This window comes from Pavona decussata, unplaced genomic scaffold (genome assembly GCF_977016875.1).
Source record: "Pavona decussata unplaced genomic scaffold, jaPavDecu1.1 SCAFFOLD_161, whole genome shotgun sequence".
Lineage (NCBI taxonomy): Eukaryota > Metazoa > Cnidaria > Anthozoa > Scleractinia > Agariciidae > Pavona > Pavona decussata.
In genome coordinates this window covers 674,212-700,262 of record NW_028145572.1, presented here as the reverse complement: position 1 = coordinate 700,262, position 26,051 = coordinate 674,212, and the positions used below count along the sequence as shown (strand labels likewise).

At 40.0% G+C, this 26,051-nt stretch overlaps 2 protein-coding genes across 2 annotated transcripts; both read left to right on the top strand.

Moving 5' to 3' along the window:
* Positions 1–70: 70 nt before the first annotated feature.
* Positions 71–9,680, top strand: LOC146464583 (arylsulfatase B-like). The gene is made up of 10 exons (XM_085129221.1): positions 71–265; positions 1,536–1,647; positions 2,279–2,438; positions 2,540–2,652; positions 3,370–3,516; positions 4,446–4,616; positions 5,250–5,419; positions 6,145–6,400; positions 7,296–7,545; positions 8,384–9,680. The coding sequence occupies exons 1-10, from the start codon at positions 222–224 to the stop codon at positions 9,361–9,363; spliced, it is 2,403 nt and encodes an 800-aa protein (XP_084985347.1). The 5' UTR covers positions 71–221; the 3' UTR covers positions 9,364–9,680.
* Positions 9,681–11,243: 1,563 nt separating this feature from the next.
* On the top strand, positions 11,244–18,116 carry LOC146464582 (uncharacterized). Its single transcript, XM_085129344.1, has 5 exons — positions 11,244–11,525; positions 13,164–13,280; positions 14,004–16,687; positions 17,104–17,152; positions 17,754–18,116. The coding sequence occupies exons 2-4, from the start codon at positions 13,194–13,196 to the stop codon at positions 17,150–17,152; spliced, it is 2,820 nt and encodes a 939-aa protein (XP_084985470.1). The 5' UTR covers positions 11,244–11,525; positions 13,164–13,193; the 3' UTR covers positions 17,754–18,116.
* Positions 18,117–26,051: the final 7,935 nt, after the last annotated feature.

The following is a 26,051-nucleotide window of genomic DNA, read 5'->3' as shown; positions in this document are numbered from 1 at the left end:
GCCATGTTTCATTGGGAACTGAAGCAACGATTTTCACGTGCGAATACTACCAACCTGTAGGAGTGTTTATTTATACATTTTTCAGCAAGTACCTGCTCCAGAAGTGTTGAATATATCATTAATGTTTAACGCCTTGACAAAGAGAGCAGCCGTGAACAGCACAGTTTATAAGATGGAAATAGTAAAGTGACAAAACGTTTATTTACTTCGGTTTATCAGACATGGAAACCAGGGGGCCGTGGTCAAATATGCTCTGGAAACTCTGGTAAGTAGGTGGTCCAATCTCTCTGGCTTATGTTTGAAAAAGAATCTCCGCCGTTTTATTTTGTCAAAACATTTTCTAACCCTACTTTCATTTTGGTATTTCACAACTTCTAGGAGTAGCAAGTGCAATTGAATATGAGGTCGTGATTCTAAGTCGTACCGAATAGCTAGTATTTCATCGCTGCCTGAGTATTATTTCACTCTGCATCGTCGCGTTAATTTTGGATCACACCCGACACTGGCTGGTACAATGAGAATCGGTGTGAACTTTTCTTTCGCTTCCGTCCGTTTTTCATGGTTTATTAATTACACAACATGATGCTCTTTTAAAAACACAAGCGTTTGATTTCCTAATTGAAATTTATTGATAATGTTAAAAAAATAGTCTATTTTACATTGTCTATTTAGTGACCTTGGCATTTGAGTAGAAACGAGGCTGGAGTTGTCACGAAAGACAGTAAACCCGTGGTTCTTTTGCTTGTACAGGTGATGCGACGTTTTTCAAAAACTGCCCTATCGCCAGTACTATACTTGTAATAAATTTTTGCGATTGAGGCCGCGCAGTCACACAATTCAAGAGACGGAGGACAACGTGATCATCAAAGTTATCTGGCATTTGTATGGTTCTGCTCATGGGCGATATCAAGGAAACCAAGTCGCGTAGCTAGTTTAAAGGTGGCTAAACGTGTGATTTTCATCAGTTCTGGCGACGCGACAATTAAAAAAAAAATCTCACATGTTGTCAAATCCAGCCTCGTTTCCATTTTAAGGCCAGGTCACTAAGAATATCAACCTCGTTCCAGAGCTTTTCCCTTGTAAAATGGGGAGGGTCAAGGGAAAACTCGCTCTGGGAACGAGGTTGGAAGCACATAACTGTAAAATGGGCTATTGTCCCCCGCCGGCCGTGATAACAAGTCATATCCGAGCAAAAACAAACAAGAACTAACATGAAAAACGCGCTCATTGTTGCGATAAACAGCGAAAAATGCACCTTCTACGTTTATGAGGTCGCACTTGCCTCCCACGAAATGCCATTCAAGCGTCTGAAGAAGTGGGAAATAAATCAGCTCAATAGCCACACAAGCAACAAGTGTTAAATTCACTTTATTTTGAGAGGTTACGAACAGGTTCCGACGTCATGTTATCGGTTTTGTCGAACTTATCTGTAAGTTGAATTGTATATATTCGACGGGGCAGAAACGTGACGTATGAATTCAGCTTTGTTTATAACTTTTCAAAGTAACTCTTTTTGGTCTTAATTGTTGTTTCAGCTTCGTTATTGTGGTTCTAGAATCATGTCACGTGATTGGAAAGAAAGAGGAAAAAAGGTCACAATGGCAAGCGCCCAGGCCCCACATAATCATGATTGTTGCTGATGATCTGGTATGGAATTAAAACGATTGTAGTTAACAGTAAGGAACTGTATAGTGGGCGATCTTCTTACTTCCAATTCAAAGAAAACTCTGCTTAAAATATAAAACTGACTCGAAATAAATCCGTTGGAAAATATGGAAATAATTGTGAGAAACAAAGTTAATTCTTGTCTCAGGAATATCATTTTTCGTTTGCGGTAATTCACTTCTGCAAAGACTAGAAATTTCAATTAAAAACGTTCTCAAGCTTTCGCTCTTATGACGAGGGCTTCGTAAGCAGAAATGATTAAATTTATTCGCGGCTAATTTAAAATATAATAAATGACCACGGGGAGGTGGTAGCCTCCGTCATTGTGCTTTACGCTACAAGATCCAAAGATAGTATAGGTAGCTGTAAATCCCTTTAATTTCGCTGTAATTTTACGGTTGTTGGTGCCATAGGATGGGAGAAAATGACATAAACATTTGCCTGTGATTTATTATTTTATCCATGATTGAGTTACCTAGCTTGTGAGTGACCTTCCTTTTGGGGAATACGGCGAAATAGACTGTTCACAGGCTAACTAACACGGCCTATCACCTTTGTCCTCGCTTCTGTATATCAGGATGCTTTTACGCAATTTCACGGTTTTTTTTTTCAGGGTTGGGATGACGTCAGTTTTCATGGCTCGCCCCAGATCCCAACTCCGCACATTGACAAGCTGGCCAACGAGGGAGTGATTCTGAACAGTTATTACGTGTCACCAATCTGCACTCCAACCCGAGCATCTCTAATGACTGGTAAACACCCCATCAACCTAGGTAATTGACAATTTGGGTTTGTTTTGTCTTTTTTAACTTTCCGAGATTTCACTCCATTCAAACTCCAGCTAACCTTAGGACCCCAAATCGTTTTGTTACAGGTATTCAACACGGCACCATATTTGGTACTCAGCCGTACGGCCTTCCCCTGGGAGTAGCTACCACACCACAGTATCTTGGGTCACTTGGGTACAGGACGCACGGAGTGGGGAAGGTATACACATTACTCCTTACTCGTAATTCTTCAAATGTTAACGTGTTATTTCTCCCGCTTCTGTTGGTTAGCCTGCGACGGTGCCTACGAGTACCGAAGTATTTTTGCGCGGTTTATGACTATGCGAGAAAAGGATATCTAGGGCTATTGGAATCCAAAAAGAAAATTGGGGGTAACTACGCATTTTTTTTAGAGATAATTAAGCAACAATTGTTCTAAAAAGCGTAAAATACAAAGCAATGTATAAAGTATGGCGTTTTTTTTTCAAATTAAAACTTTATTATCTCTGAAAAATGTATGGCTATCCCCAATTTTCATTTTGGATACCAAGAGCACTTGCTGAATTTTGCTTTCTCTGCATAGTTTCAAACCGCGCAAAAATACCCCTGTATTAGTAACCACCACCCACAGGAAACCCGATTATCTCCAGAAGCGCAGAACGCATGCGCAGTAGCAAAAGTAGGCACCGACCTTAAATGCGGGAAACCGAGGTTCGAGTCCTCGCCGGCGAAGCATATTTTCACATTGTACGTTTTATCTTGGTTTTACGTATTTACCCGCCCCCCCCCCCCTCCCCCCCGCCAATATAGATCTGTTCTGATTCGCTGTATTAGAGCAACGCATTGTGCATTTGGACACAGATTAATCCAGAGCTCCAGCGCCTTGCTAGCTAGGCCATGATACTTTGTTGTAACTCTAACGTTGACGATTTTCTAGTGGCATTTGGGATTTTTTGAAAAGGAATACACGCCGACTTACCGCGGGTTTGAAACTTACTACGGCTTCTGGAACGGAAAAGAGGATTACTGGGATCACACTTCACAGGAGGACGTCTGGGGGACAGATCTGAGGAATAACATGAAGGTAAAAACGAACAGAACTACGATCAGCGGCCTGACAACCTATTGCGGCTGAAAGAAAATTAACCTTGCACGTTATGATGTAAGAGATTAAAAAATCCACTGCAAGATAAAGCTGATTGTAAGGTATAGCTGATCAACATTAATTTAAGTCAAATTTTATCTGCTAACAGAGTAACAGCACAACATAATACTAGTACTCGCTTTTTATTCAAAGAAGTCACAATTTCATCCTCAGCCTCAAAAGTAGAAAGAAAGCACGAATGGATTTCGTCCAAAGATTTAGAAATTAGAACCACCTTGTATATAGCAAAAGAAAACAGCATGTTCCTCGGGAAAGTACTGATCAATAGCTTTCATTTTGGGGAATAGTCGCATGCACTTTATGATTTCATCCACAGACTCCAAAACCACCTTGTACAGCGTAATAAACAGCACCACGGGAAAGTGCTACTAAGGAGCTTTCATTCGAGTGAATAATCACACTTTAGGATTTAATTAACAGCCTGAAAAATTATTGAGAACCACCTTGTATAACATAACATGACTCGTACAGAAAACTTCTGCTCAGTAGCTTTCAACTGAATGGTTTAAGTTACAACTTTGCTAACGCTAAAACGAGTTTGAGGCAACTGGTTAAATCCTGTAAAATGTCTACCGGCGAGCGAAAAGCCGCTATGAGTTCTTTTCCAGGTTCATGAGCTTTGCACACATTTTCACGTTAATACGGTAATAAAATCCAACTCCTTCGTCACAAATGCTCCTCTTCCTAATTTACTTCTGAACTCCTGTGAATTGTCGAGTACGCTTATATTATTGGTGGGCTCTTGTCTTGGGCCATGCTTCAATTTTCAGCAGTTTTACAATGAAAATCAACATATGCGTTACAAAATCATATTTGGTGTTAATTATTCTTCCTTTTCCAAACTCAAGGCTGTCAGAAACGAAAGCGGTCACTATGGTACAGAATTGTACACGGAAATAGCCACGAGGATCATTGAGACCCACAACAAGGCTGAACCGCTTTATTTGTACCTCGCACAACAAGGAGTTCATTCAGCCAATGGGAATCAGCCCTTACAGGCTCCGCAAAGACTGCTAGATGTAAGTCAGAATAGACCATGCGTAATATACTTTTGACTTCAAGGTCGCTAGGCAAGGCCTCGTCTTTATCATAGAGTCTGTCTCCTTCGTAGTTAAACAAACATTGCTCATATGAAAAGAATCCTTTAGAGGAATGTATGCTTGTACAAGAGATTATCCTTCACATCTCTCTACCGCTAGTGCTCTATCACCCCAACCCCCACCCCCACCCCCACCCCACCCCATCCCGACACAAAGTCTTTGTTGATCGGAGTTTGCCAGTGTGTGCCCGGTTATAGATTAAAATAAAATAACCTTCCTTGATTAGAAAGGGCCGTCGTCAACAGTTTTTGCTTTTTAAATAGAGCGTTCCTTTTGACCACTTCTTGGGGAAGCTATTTCAGTGGCTCGAGTAGCTATATACGTCGTAATCTCGTACCCAGATCTCCCACGGTCAGGCGGAGGGGAGATCTCACATTTCGACATTCCCGAACCAACTGAGATCAGGGTACGAGATTATATACGTCGTTGATCAAAATGTTTGGGACATACGCGGGTGAATGTGAAACAGAAACTTATGACACTAAACGCAAGCCTGAAGAGATACCTTAACTCCTCAAATGACTTTACCTACTTGCCTTTCTTCCTTTTCAGAAATTTCCCCATTTTTCATCTCATCAAAGAAGAATTTACGCGGCCATGGTGGCGTCTTTGGATGAGTCGGTTGGTAACATAACCAAAGCTCTGAAAAGAACAGGGTTGTATGAGAACGCTGTCATCGTTTTTACCACCGATAATGGCGGTGCTCCAAGGGGATTTAACTGGTAAGAAAAACACACTCGTTATTGGTTTCTCCGTATTATGTAATGTGTCAATCAGGCCGATCGTAGTTTTTGACTGTTAATTTTTAGAAATATCTTGATGAAAATGAAGTCGCCAACTTTTCGAACACGCGCTCTTGAGCCGTCCACTGGCTCAGCGGTCCTTAAAGGAAATTCAGCCATGCAACTAATAAATGATAATTTCACATACACTTCAATTTTATTTTTTATAAGAACGTCTAAATTTGGGGCTGTGGCTGAACGTTCTTCTTCTTCTTCTTCTTCTTCTTCTTCTTCTTCTTCTTCTTCTTCTTCTTCTTCTTTTGGCAATTTGAGCCTGAAAAATTTCTTAAGATGTTCTTTAGTAAGCTGTTATAGTATTTCAATTTAAAATATATTCGGACGTGACCAAGACGCCTCTCAAAGAGCAATATGTACCATAACGTCAGTGCCAAGTTGCTTGTGAAATGGAATGTATAGAAGTTTTACTTGTATTATTTTATCCGTATAATACTGTTCATTTTAAAAACATTTGGTCAAAATAAAAACGTTTTTAACTGGCTCTCAGCCTGGGTAATGCTCTTGGTATGTTCTTATAGCCTCCACCATCTTATAAAAAAGAGTGTATTTCACATTTATCTGGTTCGGGAAGGGGCGAAGATTTTAGGGGCGAAAGCGGGAGTAGTGAACTTTACAAATGATTTGCCTCTACTAATCGCTTTCTTTAGGAATGAAGGTTGCAACTACCCACTCAAAGGCGGCAAAGACACTTTCTGGGAGGGAGGAGTCCGTGGAGTTGGGTTTGTACACAGCAATCTGATTTCAATGAAAGGTCGCGTCAGCTATGACTTGATTGACGTCACAGACTGGTTACCAACCTTCTATCATCTCGCAGGAGGTGACGTCACTGCGATCCAGGATAAGATTGATGGAATGAATGTGTGGGATACCATCGCTCTTGGGAAACCATCTCCAAGGACTGAGGTACTAAATATCACGGTTTCTATAAATGCGCTATGTTCAAAGTATCTTAAATTTTCGTCGTGAATGTTAGTCTATTTGTAACAATGGCGTTCCGTTCTTTTTTGTTTAATACAGCAACCATCATCGGTACATACATGTTATTCACCGGTCGAGAGGTCAGGCCAAGGGCCGTACTTATGACGGAGGACACACTTTTTCCCAGTACGGATCTCCTGACCGGTGAATTTACATTTTTAATTTTTCCGCAAGAAAACAAAGCCGAGGTCTCGCAACCAATCACGCATCAAATCCGCCAGGGTTCGCGGGCAGGGTCGAAAAATTGCACACACTACTGGAATCATTCAGATTGCATGATTTAAAAAATTCCGCCTGCTTGCGCACTTAATTAAAAATAATAACATTGATTTAGGTATAGCTTAATCTTTGTTCAGTATATGGACAGAGATATCAGAAAACATCACAAATAATCTGAAAACAGATGCACATTTCTGTTGCTGCAAAAATGAGACTTTTTAAACAACTGAATCTCAAAGATCCTATTCCTGGGCCAAACTGTTTCCCGTTAACTTATTTTATTGGCTGATTAATAAAGCAAACGAAAAAAATGTTTAAAAAGGGAAAAAAGAAAGCGTTTACGAATGAATGAATGAATGAATGAATGAATGAATGAATGAATGAATGAATGAATGAATGAATGAATGAATGAATGAATGAATGCATGAATGAATGAATGAATGAAGGAACGAACGAACGAACGAACGAATGATATTTTTTCCTTCTCTTTCATTTTTATTTATCTTTGTAAAAAAAAGTAACAATAAAACCATAATAATAATAACATAAACTTAAAAGTTTATCTTGGTTAGGCTATATTAATTAGTCCATCATGTTGCAGGTTCTACACAACATTGATCCCATCCGTAAATTTGCAGCAATTCGCGTGAACCAGTACAAGTTAATAATCAATCAGGATGAGGTGTTCGAAACAACATGGCACCCACGCTATGAAGTCACGGGGGAACTGGACACTATGCCCCAGCCCTCCACATTACGTGGCGCGATTATAAAGTGCGGCGAGTGGAAGAAAAGTAGCAAAGCTGCATGCGACACCAATGAGTTTCCTTGTTTGTTTAACATCGAGCAAGGTACAATTTGTCAATCTAGTCTCTTAAGCAGTCGTTCTTAGTGTCGTCACGCAACGCTCTTCGTTTGTGGGAGGAGCGTTGCGTGACGACATAAAGAAGGAATGCGTAGGAGACTAGGCACAATCTGTAGAGTATTAAATTTTTTTAAGTGGAATAGCTTTAAGACCATCGGCCTCAATTTTCAATTTAGATCGATTTTAGTTATATTTGTTTTCCTTTTTAAAGTTATTGACAAAGCTGAGTACGAAGCAAACTGGAAACGAGATCAGTATGGAGGAACCTTAGTCAAATCATTCAGTACATAAAGCTAAAATCTACGCAAGCGGCCGCTTTACAAAATCGCGTCGAAAAGTTGTACATTTTTCATGATGCTAATGCTGGGTGTGATGTTTACATGTTTATATTTGCGCAATGGATGGTGACTGGTGTGTTTTAAGCCTGGTGATTAAATGAAAAACTTAGCTTAATGGCCTAGCTTTCACGAGTCACCATTAGGTTTAACTTAGTGGTAGAGCAACCGGATTAGTAGTTCGACTCCTATCAGTAGAACTGGACAGAAGCCCATGATCTGGAGCCTCTATTTCTCATACTAAACCTTGGAGTTAACCCTTTCCCGAGTATATAAATTTTTAGAACGGGTCTCAGGGGACCTTTGGAGCGCCCACAGTTCAAATACCCAATCATAGAAGAGCAATGACAATTAAATTGTCACGTGTCATACTTTTTCGCGGGAAAAGCTAAATGAGTCTACTCGGTAAAGGGTTAAATCAAGAATTCATATAGATAGAGGCTCCTAGTGATAAAATGCATCTTTCTCGTGTTTACATTTGTCTTTCAGATCCTTGTGAATATAACAATCTTGCCCGCTCCAATCTTGGTATTGTCCGAGAGTTACTCCTCAAGCTTATCAAATACCAGAAAAACGCCCTTCCAGTGTGGTTCCCTGAGAGGGACCCTTCTGTAAACCCAGCAGCGCTTGGGGGATTTTGGGGCCCATGGATGTCATCAACAGCTAACAAAGTTATTTTACAGAGGGTTCTTGATACTATACCAAAGGTCAGCAAGAATAAGCCCTATAACACAAAGCATGATTCCAAGAGTGAAGGAAACATTGGAAAGGTTTTTAGCACTCATGCAGAACATGACAAAGACGTGTTTCAGATGCTGAAAGAAATTCTTCGAATGGCACAGAGCGGAAAAAAGGGGCAAATTCCTGGGAGAAACAACAGCTCACTAATGAAGGAGTCTTTAGCGATGTTGTTCGCCAAAATGAAAGAGAAGACTAAAGTTGACGATCTGATGCACAAACTTCAGATGATAAAGAAAGGCCGAGTAGCAAAGGGGAAACTTCACAGGTCAAGAAAACATAGCGCCAAAAGCGAGGAGCATTCTTCGTCTGATAATGATTCGAAGTTGCTGCCAGTGCATAAACAGGGTCGCAAGGACGACAAAAATGCGGCTAAGAGAGCTGATATTGAGAACCTTATCAGTAAGGAAGAAAGCTTTCTACGAAATGCAGTTGAGGGCTCTTTAGATAAGAGCAACAGTCTCTTAAAAAATCAGGAACAACAAGAGGACGAGACGTCAACTTCGGATGCAAGCTCCGACGCTGAGAATGTCGAACAAAATGATTTAGAATCAGGTGAATTAATGAACGAAGATGACAGTTACTCGAAAAACCAGATAGAAGGCGAAAGTGATCATGAAGATGAAAGTTCTGGGTGGTCAGCGGATTTTGCCAGTGAAACATCGGCGAAAGGATCTGGGAACGAATTGCAAGAAGCTAATGGCGCCATTGACGACGTAACCAATGAATAATCAAATCATTCTTCCTCCAAACGGAATTTTTTGACATATAGCCATGTGTATTGAATGCCAAAAATAAGCGACTACTCCGGGAGTAGGAAAATATTTTATTCATATAATTTTTTTGCCATGGCATTTAACTTCGACAACGTCTTCATTCGTATGTACGTATGTGTTGAGGAAGTAACAGAGAACCAATCAAGAGAGAGGTGATACCTGCTGGCTGTGGCTTATAAAATCAAATGACCTGTGAAATAGGGTGTATACGATATGCCCTGCTATCTTCAGTCTCTGTTGGTTCAAATAAAAAAAAAACTATTTATTTTTGGGATTCATACTCTAAAAGCATTGTTATACCATAGCCTAGGTTGCGTGCAACTTGTCACGTAAGGGCTCAAATCGATGTTTCACCGTTGCTAGAGAGGATAGGGGAAGCACGTTACATCACGCAACGCTTGAAAAATCCACTGAAGTCATTTCGAAAAGCAGATTTCAGTTCTGCTTTCGCTACGATTGTGGAAAATACTGCAACGATTTTTTCAAGTGTTGTCGGTTCAGCGCAAGCAAGGTATTTAACAATATTACACAAGTTATCACTGAAAATTGGACCAATAAACGGGAAATTCCTCTTGGAACTGCTCCTTTTAGGTCCTTAAAAGAAGAGAGAAGGCGCGTGTCCACACTGAAATTACGTGTCCTATCGTACAGAACTGACTCGGCCGTTTCTTTACGTTGTTGAATAAAAAATCATTGGTGGTTAACTATTTCGCGTTAGTGCACCTTTCTTTGGAACTTTTCAGTGACGTCACTGGTGGTGTTCACAATAAGCAAGCCAATGTGATTGGTTGTTCAAGCTAGTATTCGCTAATTCCTGGATTAGCGTCAACTTTGAACCTTGAACTTTTTAGTTGAGATTTCGGTACATTATATTTTCTAGCTTAGTTTTGAATTATTACCTAGCGATATAAAACGTTTGTACACTAGATAAATTAAAAGAAGCTTCGCTTAACTTTAATCTTGGATTTCTTTTGATCGGCTTAAAAATACCTGGAGCCACATTCACGATCGAAGCCTTTCTAAGTTAAGATGTTAGAATCTTAAGTTTTGTTACTTAACAATAGCCTATTGTTGGAATAACAATAAGACCAATATATATATAAGTATCTGTTAAGTCAGTTGTTGAACGAACGGCTGTAAATCTTGGTGTAGTTTGATCAATGTGTTCCATAAAAAATATAAAGATTTCAAAATCTACCTTTCGCTGTTAACAAAAAACAAATCTCTGTACAAGAGCGATGTGCATATACGGCCCCGGTTAGATATCGTGACTTTTGATAAACGCACCCCGTGGGGTCTTTGTTCTTTAACTTGTGATGCATGATAGCTTGCTAATGAATTCTTTAGAAAACAACTGCAGAAACTAGTCACAGGGCTAATTCCTCAAAAATCCCATAACTTACCGAGCTCCAAATCTATTTAGTGTGCACAATGTTTCTCATGACAGCAGAGACTCAATATTTATCGATTTTAAAAGGTAACAAAGTTTTAAAATCATTCTATCTTGTGCAACAAATTGGCGAGATTGGACAAAAAAATTAAACCAATCGTACAAAGGAAATAATGAAAAAATACCTATCATTCCCGGAAAGTTAGAGAATTATTTACCAAACTAATAAGTCTATCACTCTTAACTACAAAAACAAACAACGTTATGCTCGAGAGAAGATTGATTGAAAAATTATTTTTATCATTCCAGAAGCATCGTGATTCAAATCATGACTTACGGAATTAACGCACTGGTGATCAGGAAGAGAACGTTAATTTCTTTTATGGTACTGAGAAAGGAAGCCTTGGCTTAGCGATGTCGATATATCGTCGTATACCTTCGCAGCATTCACACTGATTGCCTTTCAAAGGTTAAGGTTTCGAAGCGGAATGGTTTGATTTAATGAAGCCCTGAGGTCAGTAACCATAGGAAATAAAAAACAATATCCTCGAGGTTGAAACAATTAACGAGGCATATAATGAAGGCACAATAGAACAACTAAAATAGAATTCTGAGAATGTTGCACAACAAAGTGCAAATTAAGTTCTAACTAAGTTTCTTACAACAACATAGCACCCGACCCTATGGAGGTCGAATCAACCTGACACACACTGGAGGCGCTCAAAAGGTAAAGTAGCAACTGTGTTTTTGTTGTATACTTCGACAGTTGGTGATCGGAAGGGGGTAAATACATCGGTTGACTGTTCTAAGAGAACCTCGCACTTTGGGCATGACTTCACTTAAACGGATATTCTACTTGCATCGCATCAGAGAATTATTCCGGTTCCAAAATTAATCCCTTTTGCATTCACTCCATCAACGTCGACTTTATTGCGACTTAATAGAGCTTCAACTGTGTTTCAAACTTTACAAGTTTGCGACTGCGTTAAGTGCAATTACTACAGGACCGAAAAGGAAACCAGAGAGTGTTTCAAAAAACTAAAAATAAGTTTCAACAAATACCTGACGCGCTGACTCGGCATTTTCTCATGATTTTATCCATTAATTCTCGCAAACGGCTGCAACACTGTTTTAAATACTGAAACTGGTTTCGCGTGCAAAATCCGAAAGTATAGTGATAGTTGATAGAACAGTTGAAATCTCTCACGGGTTAAGATTGTAAACGAATGGAATATTTGATGAACATTTGATTTTATAGCATTTCATAATTGTTTCCGCGATCTGTTGCATTCAAGTTAAACTAAGTTAGTATCACGTCTTAAACAAACTGAGTTGAAAGGTTTTTGTTAATGCCTAAATGAATAAATGACATCAGTCTATGTGTTTATTAAATATCAAACACTCGCTGGGATCGATTTGTTGCTGATGCAAAAAAATTTAAAATGTTCATTGATGCGAAACAACTTAGTTTGGAGTCGTCTCTTTTGCTAATATTTAACCATTTTAAGTAAAACATTTCACGTACTTGGTGTTCGAAAACTTGCCTCTCTTTTAAGATACGACAAAAGTGCAACCATTTTATTTCCTCTGATCTCATAGACATTCTAACGTCCGCCACCAATAAACGTCGAAACTGAAAGAGTTTAAATTGACCCCACTTTCACTGAGTTTTACAATTCGTAGTTCGTAATGGTACGCCGTACACCGCACACCACAGTGTCCAAAACAGCTAGAAACGAAAGCTGTTTCTGTACAACATTAATTGGATGAGATGGTGACTAAAAGTGGAACGATCCAAAAGAGCAAAATGTGCTATGTATTGTTTCTCTCGTCAAAAGTCAATTTTTTCCACTAAAGAAAATAATTGTGTCGTTCATTCGCTCTTGAATTCCGGCATATTCATTAGACCCAACCTTTAATTTCCCTCAAGTAATTATCCGTTTCAACGGATGGAATTATTACAACTAATTTCTGAATTTGTCTCGTCACGATGACTCAGTGACTCTCCTAGGGTGTTTATTTTCGCAACGCGTATTTAACATTGTATATTTACACAGAAGCGACAGTGGGACAGTAGTAACCGAACCTTGAGAAGTACACACAATTCCAAGAAACCGGTATGACTGGGACTCTCCAGCCGGACAATTTCATGCTAGTCCATAGCGGCGGTTCGCATCTCTTCCGCCCCACCCGGCCATAAAGCATTTAGTTTAGTTTGTTTCTCTTATAAAAACTAGTCATTTGCACCGCCTATACAGTGGTGATTTCTCTTTGATAACATTAATTTCTCAGGCCACTTTTTGTTCAGTTTTGGTCCTTTGGTGTTGCAAACTAAGACTTCATTTCAGTAATTTGTTTCAAACAGGTATTTGCTTCCTTGTTCATCACGTTAGGTATGAGTGACGTCACACCTCCTCCTACTCCAGATTCGTCCAGCTCATCAGTGAACGACGATCCAGACATTGGAACTGTGGACGACAAGGTACAGTGTACTGCTTGGGATTTGTCGTGCAAGGCGGAGGGCCTCACTTTTTTAAAAAGGAGAGGGGAAGCCAGAGTGATTTCAAATAATTTCCAAACTTTAGGCCTTTATATCCTCTTTTTCAAGTAAACAGTATCTGTCGGATGCAACAGATGTACTGCTCTGTGAAGATTGCTTTACAATTTATTAGTCAGAGTTTATCCAGTACAGTTCACGGTATAAGTATTTTGATCGGGCCATTAGACAATGAAAACTAACTAAATAACATCTCAGGAGAGAGGAACGTTACCTTACAACAACGGATCAACGTCGTATTAAAACATTGCACTCAGAACTAAGCATTTAAAATGACTCAAATGGTCAATATTTAAGCTTTGTACCTCAATTCTGCAAATCTTTCATTGCCTTAATGTTCCTTTGCACAACACTCGATGTGTGTTACCAGAGGCAAACAAACAAACAAACAAACAAACAAACCAAAAAGTAGACTGTGTAGTTTGAAACAATTTGCGCTTGATCGTACAGAGGGGGCAAACTAATAAATGAACGTACACCAGTAAAAGTTCTTAATCAATACCGCATTATTTATTTAATTAATTAATTAATTTATTTATTTATCATTCATTGGAATGTACAAATTAATTACAGTACGACCACTGGTTTTCTAAAAAGGTTGAGATATTACTATGCACTACTTTAAATCATCCTTCTTCCCTTCCGCAGAACGCCCGTGGAGAGAACAGCGAATTTTATGACAAAGTTGTAAGGGGGCACACGTATCGCAGTACTGGAATTCGTTATTTCAATGAACGTAACTTCAACAAAGCCCTTGAGTATCATCAGTTGCATCTTAATATTGCCAAAGACATTTCTGACAGAAGTGGGGAAGGAATTGCCTATGAAAGTCTTGGTAGTACGTATTTTTATCTTGGCGATTTGAAGAAGGCTATTGAGCATCATCAAAGACATCTCAGTATCTCCAAAGAAGTAGGTGACAGATCTGGAGAGGGACGTGCGTATAGCAATCTTGGTTCTGATTATTATAGTCTGAATGATTTTACAAAAGCGATAGAGTATCATCGTCTTCATCTTAGCATTGCCACACAACTGGGGGACAGACATGGAGAAGGCAATGCGTATGCCAATCTCGGCATTGATTATGCATCTCTCGGTAATTACAAAAGAGCCGTGCAATATTACAAGCTGCATTTAAGTGTTGTTCAAGAAACTGGAGACAGAGTTAGAGAAGGATGTGCTCATTCTAATCTTGGGGTGGCTTATCGTAACTTGGGCGACTACAAAACAGCCATTGGGTACCACCAAAAACAACTCAGGATTGCCAAGGATCTGGCGGATAAACATGAAGAAGGACAAGCGTATGCAAGCATTGGCAATTGTTATAGATACCTTGGTGATTCCAAAACTGCGATTAAAAACTACAATTTAGATCTTAGTGTTTCCAAAGAAGTAGGAAGCAAAAAGGGAGAAGAACGTGCTTATGCCAATCTTTCCGCTGCTTATTGTTATCTTTGCGATTTCCAAAAAGCCATAAATCATTGCCAGTTGCATCTTAATATTTCCAAAGAGGTGGGAAACAAGCTTGGAGAAGGAAAAGCGTATAGTGTTCTTGGCGATGTTTACCATTTTCTAAAAAATTATGAAAAGGCAATAGAGTACCATCAACTAGCCCTTAGTGTTTCTCAAGATGTAAAAGATAAAGGAAAAGAAGGACATGCGTACCAAAGCCTTGGTCGTGATTATTGCGCTAAGGGTGATTTTCAACAAGGTATGGCGTATCACCAGCTTCATCTTAGTGTTGCTAAACAAGTGGGAGACAAACCTGAAGAAGGAATTGCGACTTACCATCTGGGTAATGTTTATTACTCACTCGATGACTTTCAAAAGGCTGAGGATTGTTATAAATTAAGTGTTAGACTGTTTAACAGCCTCAGAAATAGTCTTCAATCGAACGACGGATGGAAATATAGCCTGCGGAATTACCATCAAGATACTTATACTGCTTTATGCAAAGTTCAGTTGCAGCAAGATAAGATCAACGAAGCTCTCTTGACAGCTGAGTATGGAAGGGGACGAGCTTCGATGGATCTCATGGAATCGCAGTATAACCTACGATCAACTCGTTTTGGGTCAAGTGAGGACAGGGAAGACACTGAAGCACTCAATGACATTTTAAGTTACATTTCATCGCAGACAGTGTTTGTGGCAGTTGGCCAGCACGCAATTAACCTGTGGGTTCTGAACAAAGACACAGAGCCTACTTTTGTACAAAATAAAATTGATGAACGTTATTTGAAAGAAAATGTCATTGCCTCACTGGTGTCTTGGAAGGGAGATACCCATTCCAGAACTGGTGTTCTTGAAAGTGTTGGGTGTGAAGACCGTTCCTTAGATGAGATGGCTGAGGAAGAGTTGCGCGATCAAAGTTCTGGAAGGAAACCATCAGCCCCGTCATATGGGAGGACAAATGACCCTTTAAGGATATTATATGACGTGATCATAGGTCCGATCGAAGGCGTGATCAGTGGTAACGAGGTGACTATTGTTGCCGATGGTTTGCTTTTCATGGCTCCGTTTGCTGCATTCAAGGACAAGTATTCCAGGTATTTGTTCGAAACGTTTAAAATTCGACTGATTCCCACATTAACAAGTTTAAAGATCCTAGCAGAGTGTCCGGAAAAGTACAGTGGAACGACTGACGCCCTTCTTGTTGGAGATCCATGGGTAGAAAGTGTCTGCATCGAGAAAAAAGTGCAGAAAAACGAAAAAAAGAAAAGAAAGAAGAAAGATCAGAGAAAAGTAGAGAACAGACTTTCCCAGCTCCCGGCTGCCAAACGAGAGGTAGAAATGATTGGAACTATTCTGGATGTGGAGCCAGTCACCGGAAAACAAGCAACAAAGGAAGAGGTTCTGAGAAGACTACCTTCAGCTGAGTTGATACACGTTGCTGCGCATGCAAATGCGGAAACTGGTGAAATTGCTTTGTCTCCTAATTCCACACGTTCGTCCAAAAATCTGAAAGAGGCAGACTATCTTTTGACGATGAAAGACGTGGAAAATGTGAAGATGCAAGCAAAACTGGTTGTTCTCAGCTGCTGTCATAGTGGTCGAGGAGAGGCTAAGTCCGAGGGTGTGATGGGTATTGCACGTGCCTTTCTGGGTGCTGGTGCTCGTTCTGTGCTGGCGACACTTTGGGCGATTAGTGATGAAGCCACCCATGAGTTCATGAGAAATTTCTACAATAACCTCGCAGACGGACTAAGTGCCAGTACGTGTCTGAACCAGGCCATGAAAGTGATGCGCGAATCTGACAGATTCAGCACTGTGAAGGACTGGGCTTCATTCGTATTGGCCGGCGATGACGTGACATTGGACTTTAGTCGAGATAGGTCAGGCTCAGAAATATCTATAGTATAATGGATAAATAAGCTCAGATTTTGTTTGAGAAAAAGTTGACTATAATACTTTAACATTTAAAAAGATAGCAAAAGTCAAACCTTGTCAGTAAGGAACGCATCTACTGTACAGTGTTTGCAATGGAGAAATAGTCCATCTGAATTAATTTGTGTAAGGTTCCATGGCTCATCTCTCAGGAGATACCCATATTGCAAAAGGGTGTCGCTTAAAATAAGCGGATCGATATTCACCGTGAAAGGTATGTTTGTTAGAATAAACAATCATAAGGACCAGGCCAAATTAGAAGAGTAGATGCGAGTTTAAGGAGTAGAAATTGTAGAAAATGGCCAAGAAATGTGAAGAAAGATATATTTAGGAGGTAATTAACTGTTGCTATTTGTCTTTGTAGCCTGTCAGACTTTCAGTCGTCCGAGGAAGAGCAAGAATCCACGACTTAGGTAAATTGTTGTATCTTTATCCTAAGATAATGAGTATGAAATCCGTCTTCAATTTTGGCAACATCTGCTTTCTGTTCCCTCTTATTTCCAGCAACGGCGATGGTAGTTAGTATTTGCACATGATCGATATCCCTTCGCCAACAGACCAGTGGGGAAGGTCCGTTGTCGGCTGTGCTGTTCTCCCGGCCAGGAGGGAGGATGGGAGGGGGGGGGGGGGTAAGAGTGTACCCAATAAAGTCTTAAAGAGGGAGGCTCCGCCCCAAGGGTCTTACTGTCTTACACTTTCAATAGTTTCAAACGCTTCACTCTCTGCCGAGGATTTTTCATAGAGATGGGGTCACTCGGGACGGTTACAAGACATCCCAAGTTTGTTTTTATTTTCCTTGTTTCTTTCTTTATTTTTTTCAGTGCTTCGGCTTCTGATTGCTATGATTTTTTTTGTAAACGAAAATGAAATAATTCACAAAAGACTAAATGGTATATTTATCTATTAAATGTTTGGTTGGGCTGGAATTCCTTGGCTTGGTTATTTGGGGCTACTGTCTTCGGATTGCTGTTGATCAAAATTAACGGTGGTTTTTTTTCCTTTGTTTCTTTCTAGTTCAATAAGTGGAACAGGCAGCTGGTCACATACGAAGAACTCGTCTTATCCTAAAGGAGTAAACGAACCTGCTTAACTCACGGAACTGCTCCTTCACTAAATCTTTAGGGACGTTGAATGCATATCCTAAATGACGATTCCTCCTACATTCTGAAAATTTGCTACAATGTTCTTGATTCTTTAGATCACGGTTTAAGATCGGATCACTGGGACTTCATCCCCTCATGTAGTGTACATTAATGTACCGATCAGTTCGGAACTTCAACATCACTCCCGGGCATTTGAACTTTTGAAAATTAGATTCGTTCAAATTCAAACCTCCGGGGGCCAAAAACCCGTTGAAATGCCTTACCCTTAAGTGCTCCAAGACCTCTGCTCGAGAACACCTTAATCTTCTAAAGCTATTTCGAAGCCGTTAGGTGTAAGCCATTCGTTCAAAATGGCGAAATCCTGTCCATGAAAAGCCCCCAATCTCCTAAAACCAGGAAACACCCACATGCGACTTCCTCTAGACCAAAAGAAAAATTCGGTTTAAATTCCGCTCCCCGCGATCCAATTCCCCACTCCCCAGGCGGGAAGGAGAGTGGATTGTGGGGGGGGGGGGGGGGGGGAAATGTGTTGAGAGTTCGAATTGATCCGCGCATAACCGTCATGTTATCCGTAATAGGAAATTTGACTTAAGATCAGAGGTGCGTTACAAGTACACTTAAGGCTTAAGGACATTCTCCTGAAATAAAAGCCAAAATAAAATTTTGTCCATATTTAGTCAAGTTACTAATCTTAGGTTGCGTTCGATTGACCGTATTCCGGAATAAGAATAAGCGAAATAGCTGTTAGATTTCTCTTTTTAAGCAATTTGGGAAGACATTTCCGCAAACTTGCGCTGACACATGATAATTTAAGAGCGGTCTCGTACTTCAGTAACTCCTAACACCTCTTTTGAGGGATTTCTTGTCATCGTTGTATGTATTCCAATTCCGGAATAGGGTCAATTGAACGAACCCTTAACATGTTTGCTCCAAAATTGACATAAAAAGAGGGGATCACCATGCTCGTTCTTTAGAAACGAAGAATTGAAATATGAAATATGGTAATTTATTCATTTTTGAACAAAAAGGACAATAATAGAGCATTTGCCAAAAACAGGAATTATTTTCTGAAGAGAATGATTAACAGCTCATTTCATAGCATTTTTTCACTGCGCATAAATTATTTACAATGTGAAATCTGTTTGAAAACTATTCCTGACCAGTACTACTGAGATATTCAACAAAATAATCTAATTCGTTACCTCTGAACGTACGTCAAAATGTCCATTGGCTAGATTTAGGCGCAAAATTTGATATTTTCTTAACATAGCATTTTCCTTAAATTTTCACGGTAGTTGGCAAACGATATTGTGGTTAGAAACCTGAAAAGAGAAAATGGGGCCAGGGAGTTGGTTTTGCAGATATTTCACAAAGCAGTGGTCAATCGAGCTTCAAAACTGGTTTCTCCAGGAAGAGACTTTGCGTGCTGCAAATCAGGGGAATAAGCTTAACCTTAAATTAAAGGGGCGTGGTTAATAGGACAAGAGAACGAAAAACAGAACAATGTTCCCAACTCTAAAAGCAATGCAAATGCAGGTCAAAAGGGTCCAGTGAAAATAGAACTTTAAAAGTACAGGTCTACTGAGACAAAAACGTGGTGGATTAGACGTGAGTTATGGACATTTTGACACAAAGCCGGCGACTCAGTAATTGTAGTCAAATCGGATGGAAGTAGGCGTTCAGCTGCTATTCAGCATATCTCCAATGTCTATACCACTACCATTCTTATTATGCAATTTTTTCCTTCAAACTAGTAACCAATGTAACGGACACCTGCTTAATCAGATAATAAGCCTAATTTTAACCTTAGCCGCTTGGATCTCTTTACGGTCGGACAAATTACCTTGTAAAACATTCGTTTCCACTCCCTAACCTATGCAGCACCACATACGTGCAAACATTTGAGCCTTAAGTAAGATAATTGAGATATTTTTTCAATTGAAATTCTTTTTATCCGGCAATCCAAAAGATAATTTTGCACTTGAAATTAAACAAACGATTACAACCTTTCATATGAAAAACACAACCAAAAATTTATTCCTCGTCGGGACACAATTACGACCAATTTTTTTAGAATAGTTTTGTTATTCAAGGGCTGAGTTCCCTACCATCTTGTATTGAATTCTGGTTTGTTTTCTGCATTTGCTTGTGGTCCGAAACTGATCATTTGGTAAAACACAGCCCCGTAACTATTTTATCACGTCTGATCATCAATTCAGCGAAAATGTTATGGATAAGAATAGGTTCAATCTCCCCCTTTGGACGTGTACCACTCCATGAATGTTCTTTGTATTTTTTCACAAAGGATAATAATTTTAACGGTGGCACGCACGGATCTCTGGAAGAGATGGGATTCCGTGTTGAAATGAAGATGATTGAATCATTTCTTTTGTCTTTGTTTTAACAAGGTTTTACTTAAAATACGACCCGGCTTTGAAAATTGCCTTTTGTAAGGGATAATTTTCGTCTTGCCATAATTGGTCGTTTTATTGTCTCCCAGTTCCTGTCAATTCGCGCTTAATTGGTACTTATTAAAACAAGACCATTGTGTTGTGCGGGAATATAAGCACTCGTTTTAAATTAGTCTGGACCATAGTTATCACACAGCCGAGGGCAATCAAGAAGATAAGGAAACGCTGCTTTAGTGAGTATGGCTCTTCAAATATAACAGCTTTTCCTTTTTTGCCTAAATATTGGAATGGGGAGGCTATCCTATATTTTGGTTGAATTCTACCGCAATGCAAAAATGGTGAAACCAAGAATTTTTTAAGTTAGTCAAGTCTGAAGGTAAAACCCTAATTCCATAAATGGCCAACCACTCATGATCAGTGATCGTCGGATCCCAAATCATATTTTAAATTCTATTTGGAGGGGGTAAAACGGGGAAAAATGCTTGGGCAAAACTCTTGGGCGGATGGGGTAAGAACGAATAAGTAGCTAGACTTCTAAGTGGAGGTTTGAGTAATAATATATGCAGATAATAGATCGCAAATTTCTTCGGCCCGTGTAGGCGAGAGGGTAAACAACAAGGGAGGGATCCTGCCAAGATGTTGTTTTCTCCGTTCTCAGATAGCTAAAGATTACTAATAAAAACTTTTCTCCTTAAATAATTTACTCAGAAATTGACAGATATTCAATTCTAATCAAAAATTCTTTGCTGAATTCTTCTAGATCGTCCTTAGAGCGCATCACTATGGACCTGAGAGTGACTTTGTTTTTTCTCCTTCTTCATTCCACGGGTGTGGTCCTTTCCGAGTCGGAACCAGAGTTTCATAATCCCGATGGTTTGTTTGTCTGTTTTACTTTCCTTGGTTTTGTTTATCGTTATCACTCGATTGCATTTGTCCTACGGTAGTAATCCGATATTCATAAGTCCCTTCCGATAGAGTGCTTTTCAAATGAGTGTCGAAAGCAAGAGAGGATCAAGGGGTACCCCTTGATCCTCTCTTGTCGAAAGTAATTTCGTGTTTGCTTTGGTTTTGCATTACTACGCTCTGTGATTGGTTAATAAAACTCGCGCCACTTTCTCAACCAATGGGAATCCAAACCAAAACCAATCGTGTTTTCGCCGCACACGCTTTCCCGCGCTTGGCGCCAGTTACATGTATTTGCTTCGAATTCTGATTGGCTCGTTGTGTTGTTTACATCTGTTGCGATTGGCCAAAGCAATTTCTTTGGTTTTGGTTTCACGACACTCAATTGGAAACCGCTCTATAGTAAAAAGTAAAGTAATTTATTTAATGTCAATGACACGGGGCGAGCTTGCGCAATCTATCGAGCCAGAGGTTTATGGTAAAGTGCTCGACAATAATCCAGATCGAATTGGAATTTGTAAATACTGTTTTTTTGAGGAGAAAAACCTCTCGGAGCAAGGACGTGAACCAACAACAAACTCAACCCACATATGACGCCGAGTCCGGGAATCGAACCCGGATCACATTGGACGGGAATATATTTTTTTAACCAAATAAACAAATAGCGGGCATAAACTACGAATCAAGCATCTCCGCTATGGAATGTCTCCCGAGTATTTAATAATTCGCACCGATTTTCTTTGTTAAGGAGTAGCATTAATCACTGAGAGACCTGGGGTAATGCAAAGCCACTGCTAGGTTGGCGATAACCGTTTTCTTCAACACATTGACTTTCTCAAGTCCTTCTATGCAGCATCTTTTAAGGCCAAGTAATACGGGAACTTGTCTCGCAACAATGTTGCGTTGCAAGTTGCGATTGTTTGTCGCCCGTATTACCACCTCCGCGCGCAACAAATTTTCCTGTTGCAAAAAGTAGAAAGAGCGTCTATTTTCTGGAACATGACAATTTGTTACGCAACGGGCAACAAACAATCACAACTTGCAACGCAACATTGTTGCCCGACAAGTTGTAGGAAAATGTTGCCGGTATTATTTGGCCATTACTGATCATTCGTTGTTTTTCCTCTAGAAGACGTTTCTCCAGTGAGCCCTCCTCCACCAAAGCCTCGTAAGTTCAATAAATCTTGTATCCAACAGAAGGGGAAGGAAATTCACCTAGAAAATGCGATCACAGAGTAAATTCTAACATCTTGGAAAATAGTCGTCCTTTAACATTTCACAGGAGAGAACAGACTCCAGGTTTTCAAACCACATTCGCTGACCACGTTTCAGTCGTCAGGATTTGCCTCCTTTTCTATCGTGGTAAATGATCCATCACACAGTTGATCCATAGTCTGAAATATTTACTGAGACTGAACTCATTTTTACGGCCACGATTCCTCAAAGCGGTCTCATCTCCAGTCCTATATTTCGCGCTCCCGAAAATCACCCATGATTTGACAACAGTGAAAAGAATTCGCAAGCGTAACAATGTTGCATTACAAGTTGTGATTTTTTATTGCCCGTATTACCACCTCGGCGTGCAACAAATTTTCATGTTGCAAAAAGTAGAAAGAGCGTCTAGTTTCTGCGACATGAAAATTTGTTGCGCGCGGAGGTGGTAATACGTCGCTGCTTTAAGTTCCCTATTAGGGAGCTTAAAGCAGCGACGACGGCAACACCAACGAAAACGTCACCTGAAAATGTAGCTGTATTTCATTTTTGCTACTTCGCGATTATTTCAACTCGTTCAACTTCTATTGAAATGGCGAACTACCCAGTAGAAGAGGCGTCTATTTTCTGGAACATGAAAATTTGTTGCGCGCGGAGGTGGTTGTACAGTCAAAAACCAATTACAACTTGCAACGCAACATTGTTGCGCGACAAATTGCAGGAAAATGTTGCCAGTATTACTTGGCCATTACTGATTATTCTCTGTTTTTCCTATATCAGAAGTTTTGCCAGTGAGGCCTCCTCCACCAGAGCCTCTTCGTAAGTTCAATATCATCAGTCTTGTATCCAACAGTAGTGAAGGAAATTCACCTAGAAAAAGCGATCACAGAGTAAATTTTAACATCTTGGAAAATAATCATCCTCAAACATTTCACAGGAGAGAACTCCAGGAGAGACTCCAGGTTTTCAAACCCCATTCGCTGACCAGGATTCAGTCGTCAGGATTTGCCTCCTTTTCTATCGTAATAAATCATCAAATCATACAGTTGACCCATAGTTTGAAATATTCACGACCGCGATTCCTCAAAGTTGTCTCATCTCCAGTCCTATATTTCGCGCTTCCGAATTTGACAACAGTGAAGAGAATTCATTTATAAAAATGAGTAAAAACTTCTTGAAAAATAACTGAACGTCCTTAAAGATCAACCGTGGGCAATTCTGTGACCTGTTTCTCTCAGTTTAATAATTCTATCAACTTGATTGGCCCATTAGATTTAGACACAAGAAATGCAAATAACATGATTTTTAAACGCTAATTTTCGAATGTGTCAAGTAGGAAACACGGTTTCATTCGCTAACATTTCTAATTACCGTTTTTTTCTTCATCTTCACTTGGCAATGTTAAATGCAGCTTAACCAATTGGAAGTTCGGAATGGTTTTCTCTTTCAGCCACCTGCATTGACTTGAAAAAGAATTGCAAAAAGACCCTGATTAAAAAGCCCAAGATGTGCGAGAAGAAAAAGTTTAAGGGCATGTGTGCTAGAACTTGCAAACAATGCACTCCGGTATTGATCCAACCGGTAAGCCATGCATACTGAAGAGATTTATAACTTGTAGTGTACTCTGCCGATCATTTGCCGACCGTTCTCGGCGGCCATTTTGGGGGAACGAAGCAATAGAATGATTTGATTTTCCTTAGGGAATAAATTTATTTTTATGCCAATATCTTTTATTGTTTGTCTTCTCCAACATGGCCTCCGTGAACGCACATTGTTGTTCTTAATGCCAAGGCATGTCAGCACGCAGTACTCGTTCGAGTCGCCCATCAAGGTTGCGTGTGGTCTCCCCTTCGTGTCTGCCCTCGTAGTTTTCCTCACACGTTCTGTTCGACTATGTCGGTTTCTTTCCTTCATTGGATAGTGACGAATTTTTAGGAGAGCTAGCAAACCAGTTAGGCTCCTAGATGTAGCTGTGATACACAGGTAAAAGAGGCGGGTAATGAAACATGAACTGGATATTCACCGGCGAGCCAACGGGGCTCAGCAACTAACGGGGCTTAACCCAATTTCAATCAATCAATCAATCAATCAATCAATCAATCAATCAATCAATCAATCAATCAATCGATCGATCGATCGATCGATCGATCGATCGATCCATCCATCCATCCATCCATCCATCCATCCATCCATCCATCCATCAATCAGTCAGTCAGTCAATCAAGCAATCAAGCAATCAAGCAATCAAGCAATCAATCAATCAATCAATCAATCAATCAATCAATCAATCAATCAATCAATCAATCAATCAATCAATCAATCAAAGTGTTAATGTATTTGGCGCAGAACACTTATTGGCGACACTTTTCAAATCGAATTGGAATTTAGAAGTGCTGGTTTTTAGGAGAGGGGAAAACCGGAGTACCCGGAGAAAAACCTCTCGGAGCAAGGACGAGCACCAACAACAAACTCAACCCACACCAGTTTCTCGGTGGTTTGAAGCAACAGAATATGTGACTGTTTGGCTATTACCCGAATGAATACTAATTCTTCTCTGTTTCCCCCGCCATTTATAAACCTTGCTGGACCGTGGAAAACACATGGGACAATGTACAGGAACCATGTACCTTCAAGTTGTTTAAGTTTACCGAGCTACTCACTTGAAGGCTCTGCAATTCACACTGTTATAACTAACAGGACGTCCTCATTTTCTCCTGATGACAAAACAATACGGTTGCCTTATCTGTATAAGAGATAGAATAGGGCCTCTTTTACATTTTCATCTGTTTATGGACTTGCATGTCAGCAAACTTGCGCACTTGAGACTCACCAATTACCGCGTTCTCCAAAACTCGCTCTCCCTTTTCCAAAATAGCGACTTGCTGGAGTTTTCAACTTGTCCTTTTCCTCGCTATACATTAAATGGCAGGTTACTGCAATCTCCACCTTCCATTAGCCAAGGTTACCTTCCCCTTCTATTAAGGTCGAGTTTTAAAGCATATTACACCATGCAAATAAAGACATCACTCTTTTGCAGAGATTCTGATGGCTTTAGGTGCTTCGAGGGGTTAGAAGAAAGCAGTTTGACAGCCGTGTCATTCAAACGTATCAGTCGTGGGAAATAATTGTGAATGATTCAAATAAACCGCTTTAAAAACCATGTGTTTGCTCGACTTTTTCATTTACTATAAATTCTCGCCACGACCTCCTCCTCCTCCTCCGGCCCGTCCCAGGTCTCGATGGCTGAGGCCGGACGAGCGACACTGGGACGAGAATGTATTAGATCCCAAATTGCCAATCAAGGCCCAGTTGTTCGAAGCATGGTTAGCGCTAACCATTGGTTAAGAGGTATTAAAACCTATAGGTTGTCATGGCATTTAACCCGAGTTAGCGCTAACCATGCTTCGAGCAACTGGGCCCAAATTGGCAAATAGTTAAGACAGCTAAAATGATGCAAATAGGTGAAATCCAGAGAAAATCGCTGGTTTGGGAACGTTTGAAATAGTTCAGGCATTTAACTAAAGGCACATTTCCTAGGGAAGCGCTCGCCACCGAAAAAAAAAAACGCTTTTGTTTAATATCAACGCAGTTTATTTTGAGACAAGACAAATATCTTCATCGCCTGAAGGAATACTCAATGGCATCCGTACAAAAACAGAGAAAAGTAAACAGTTCAAAACACA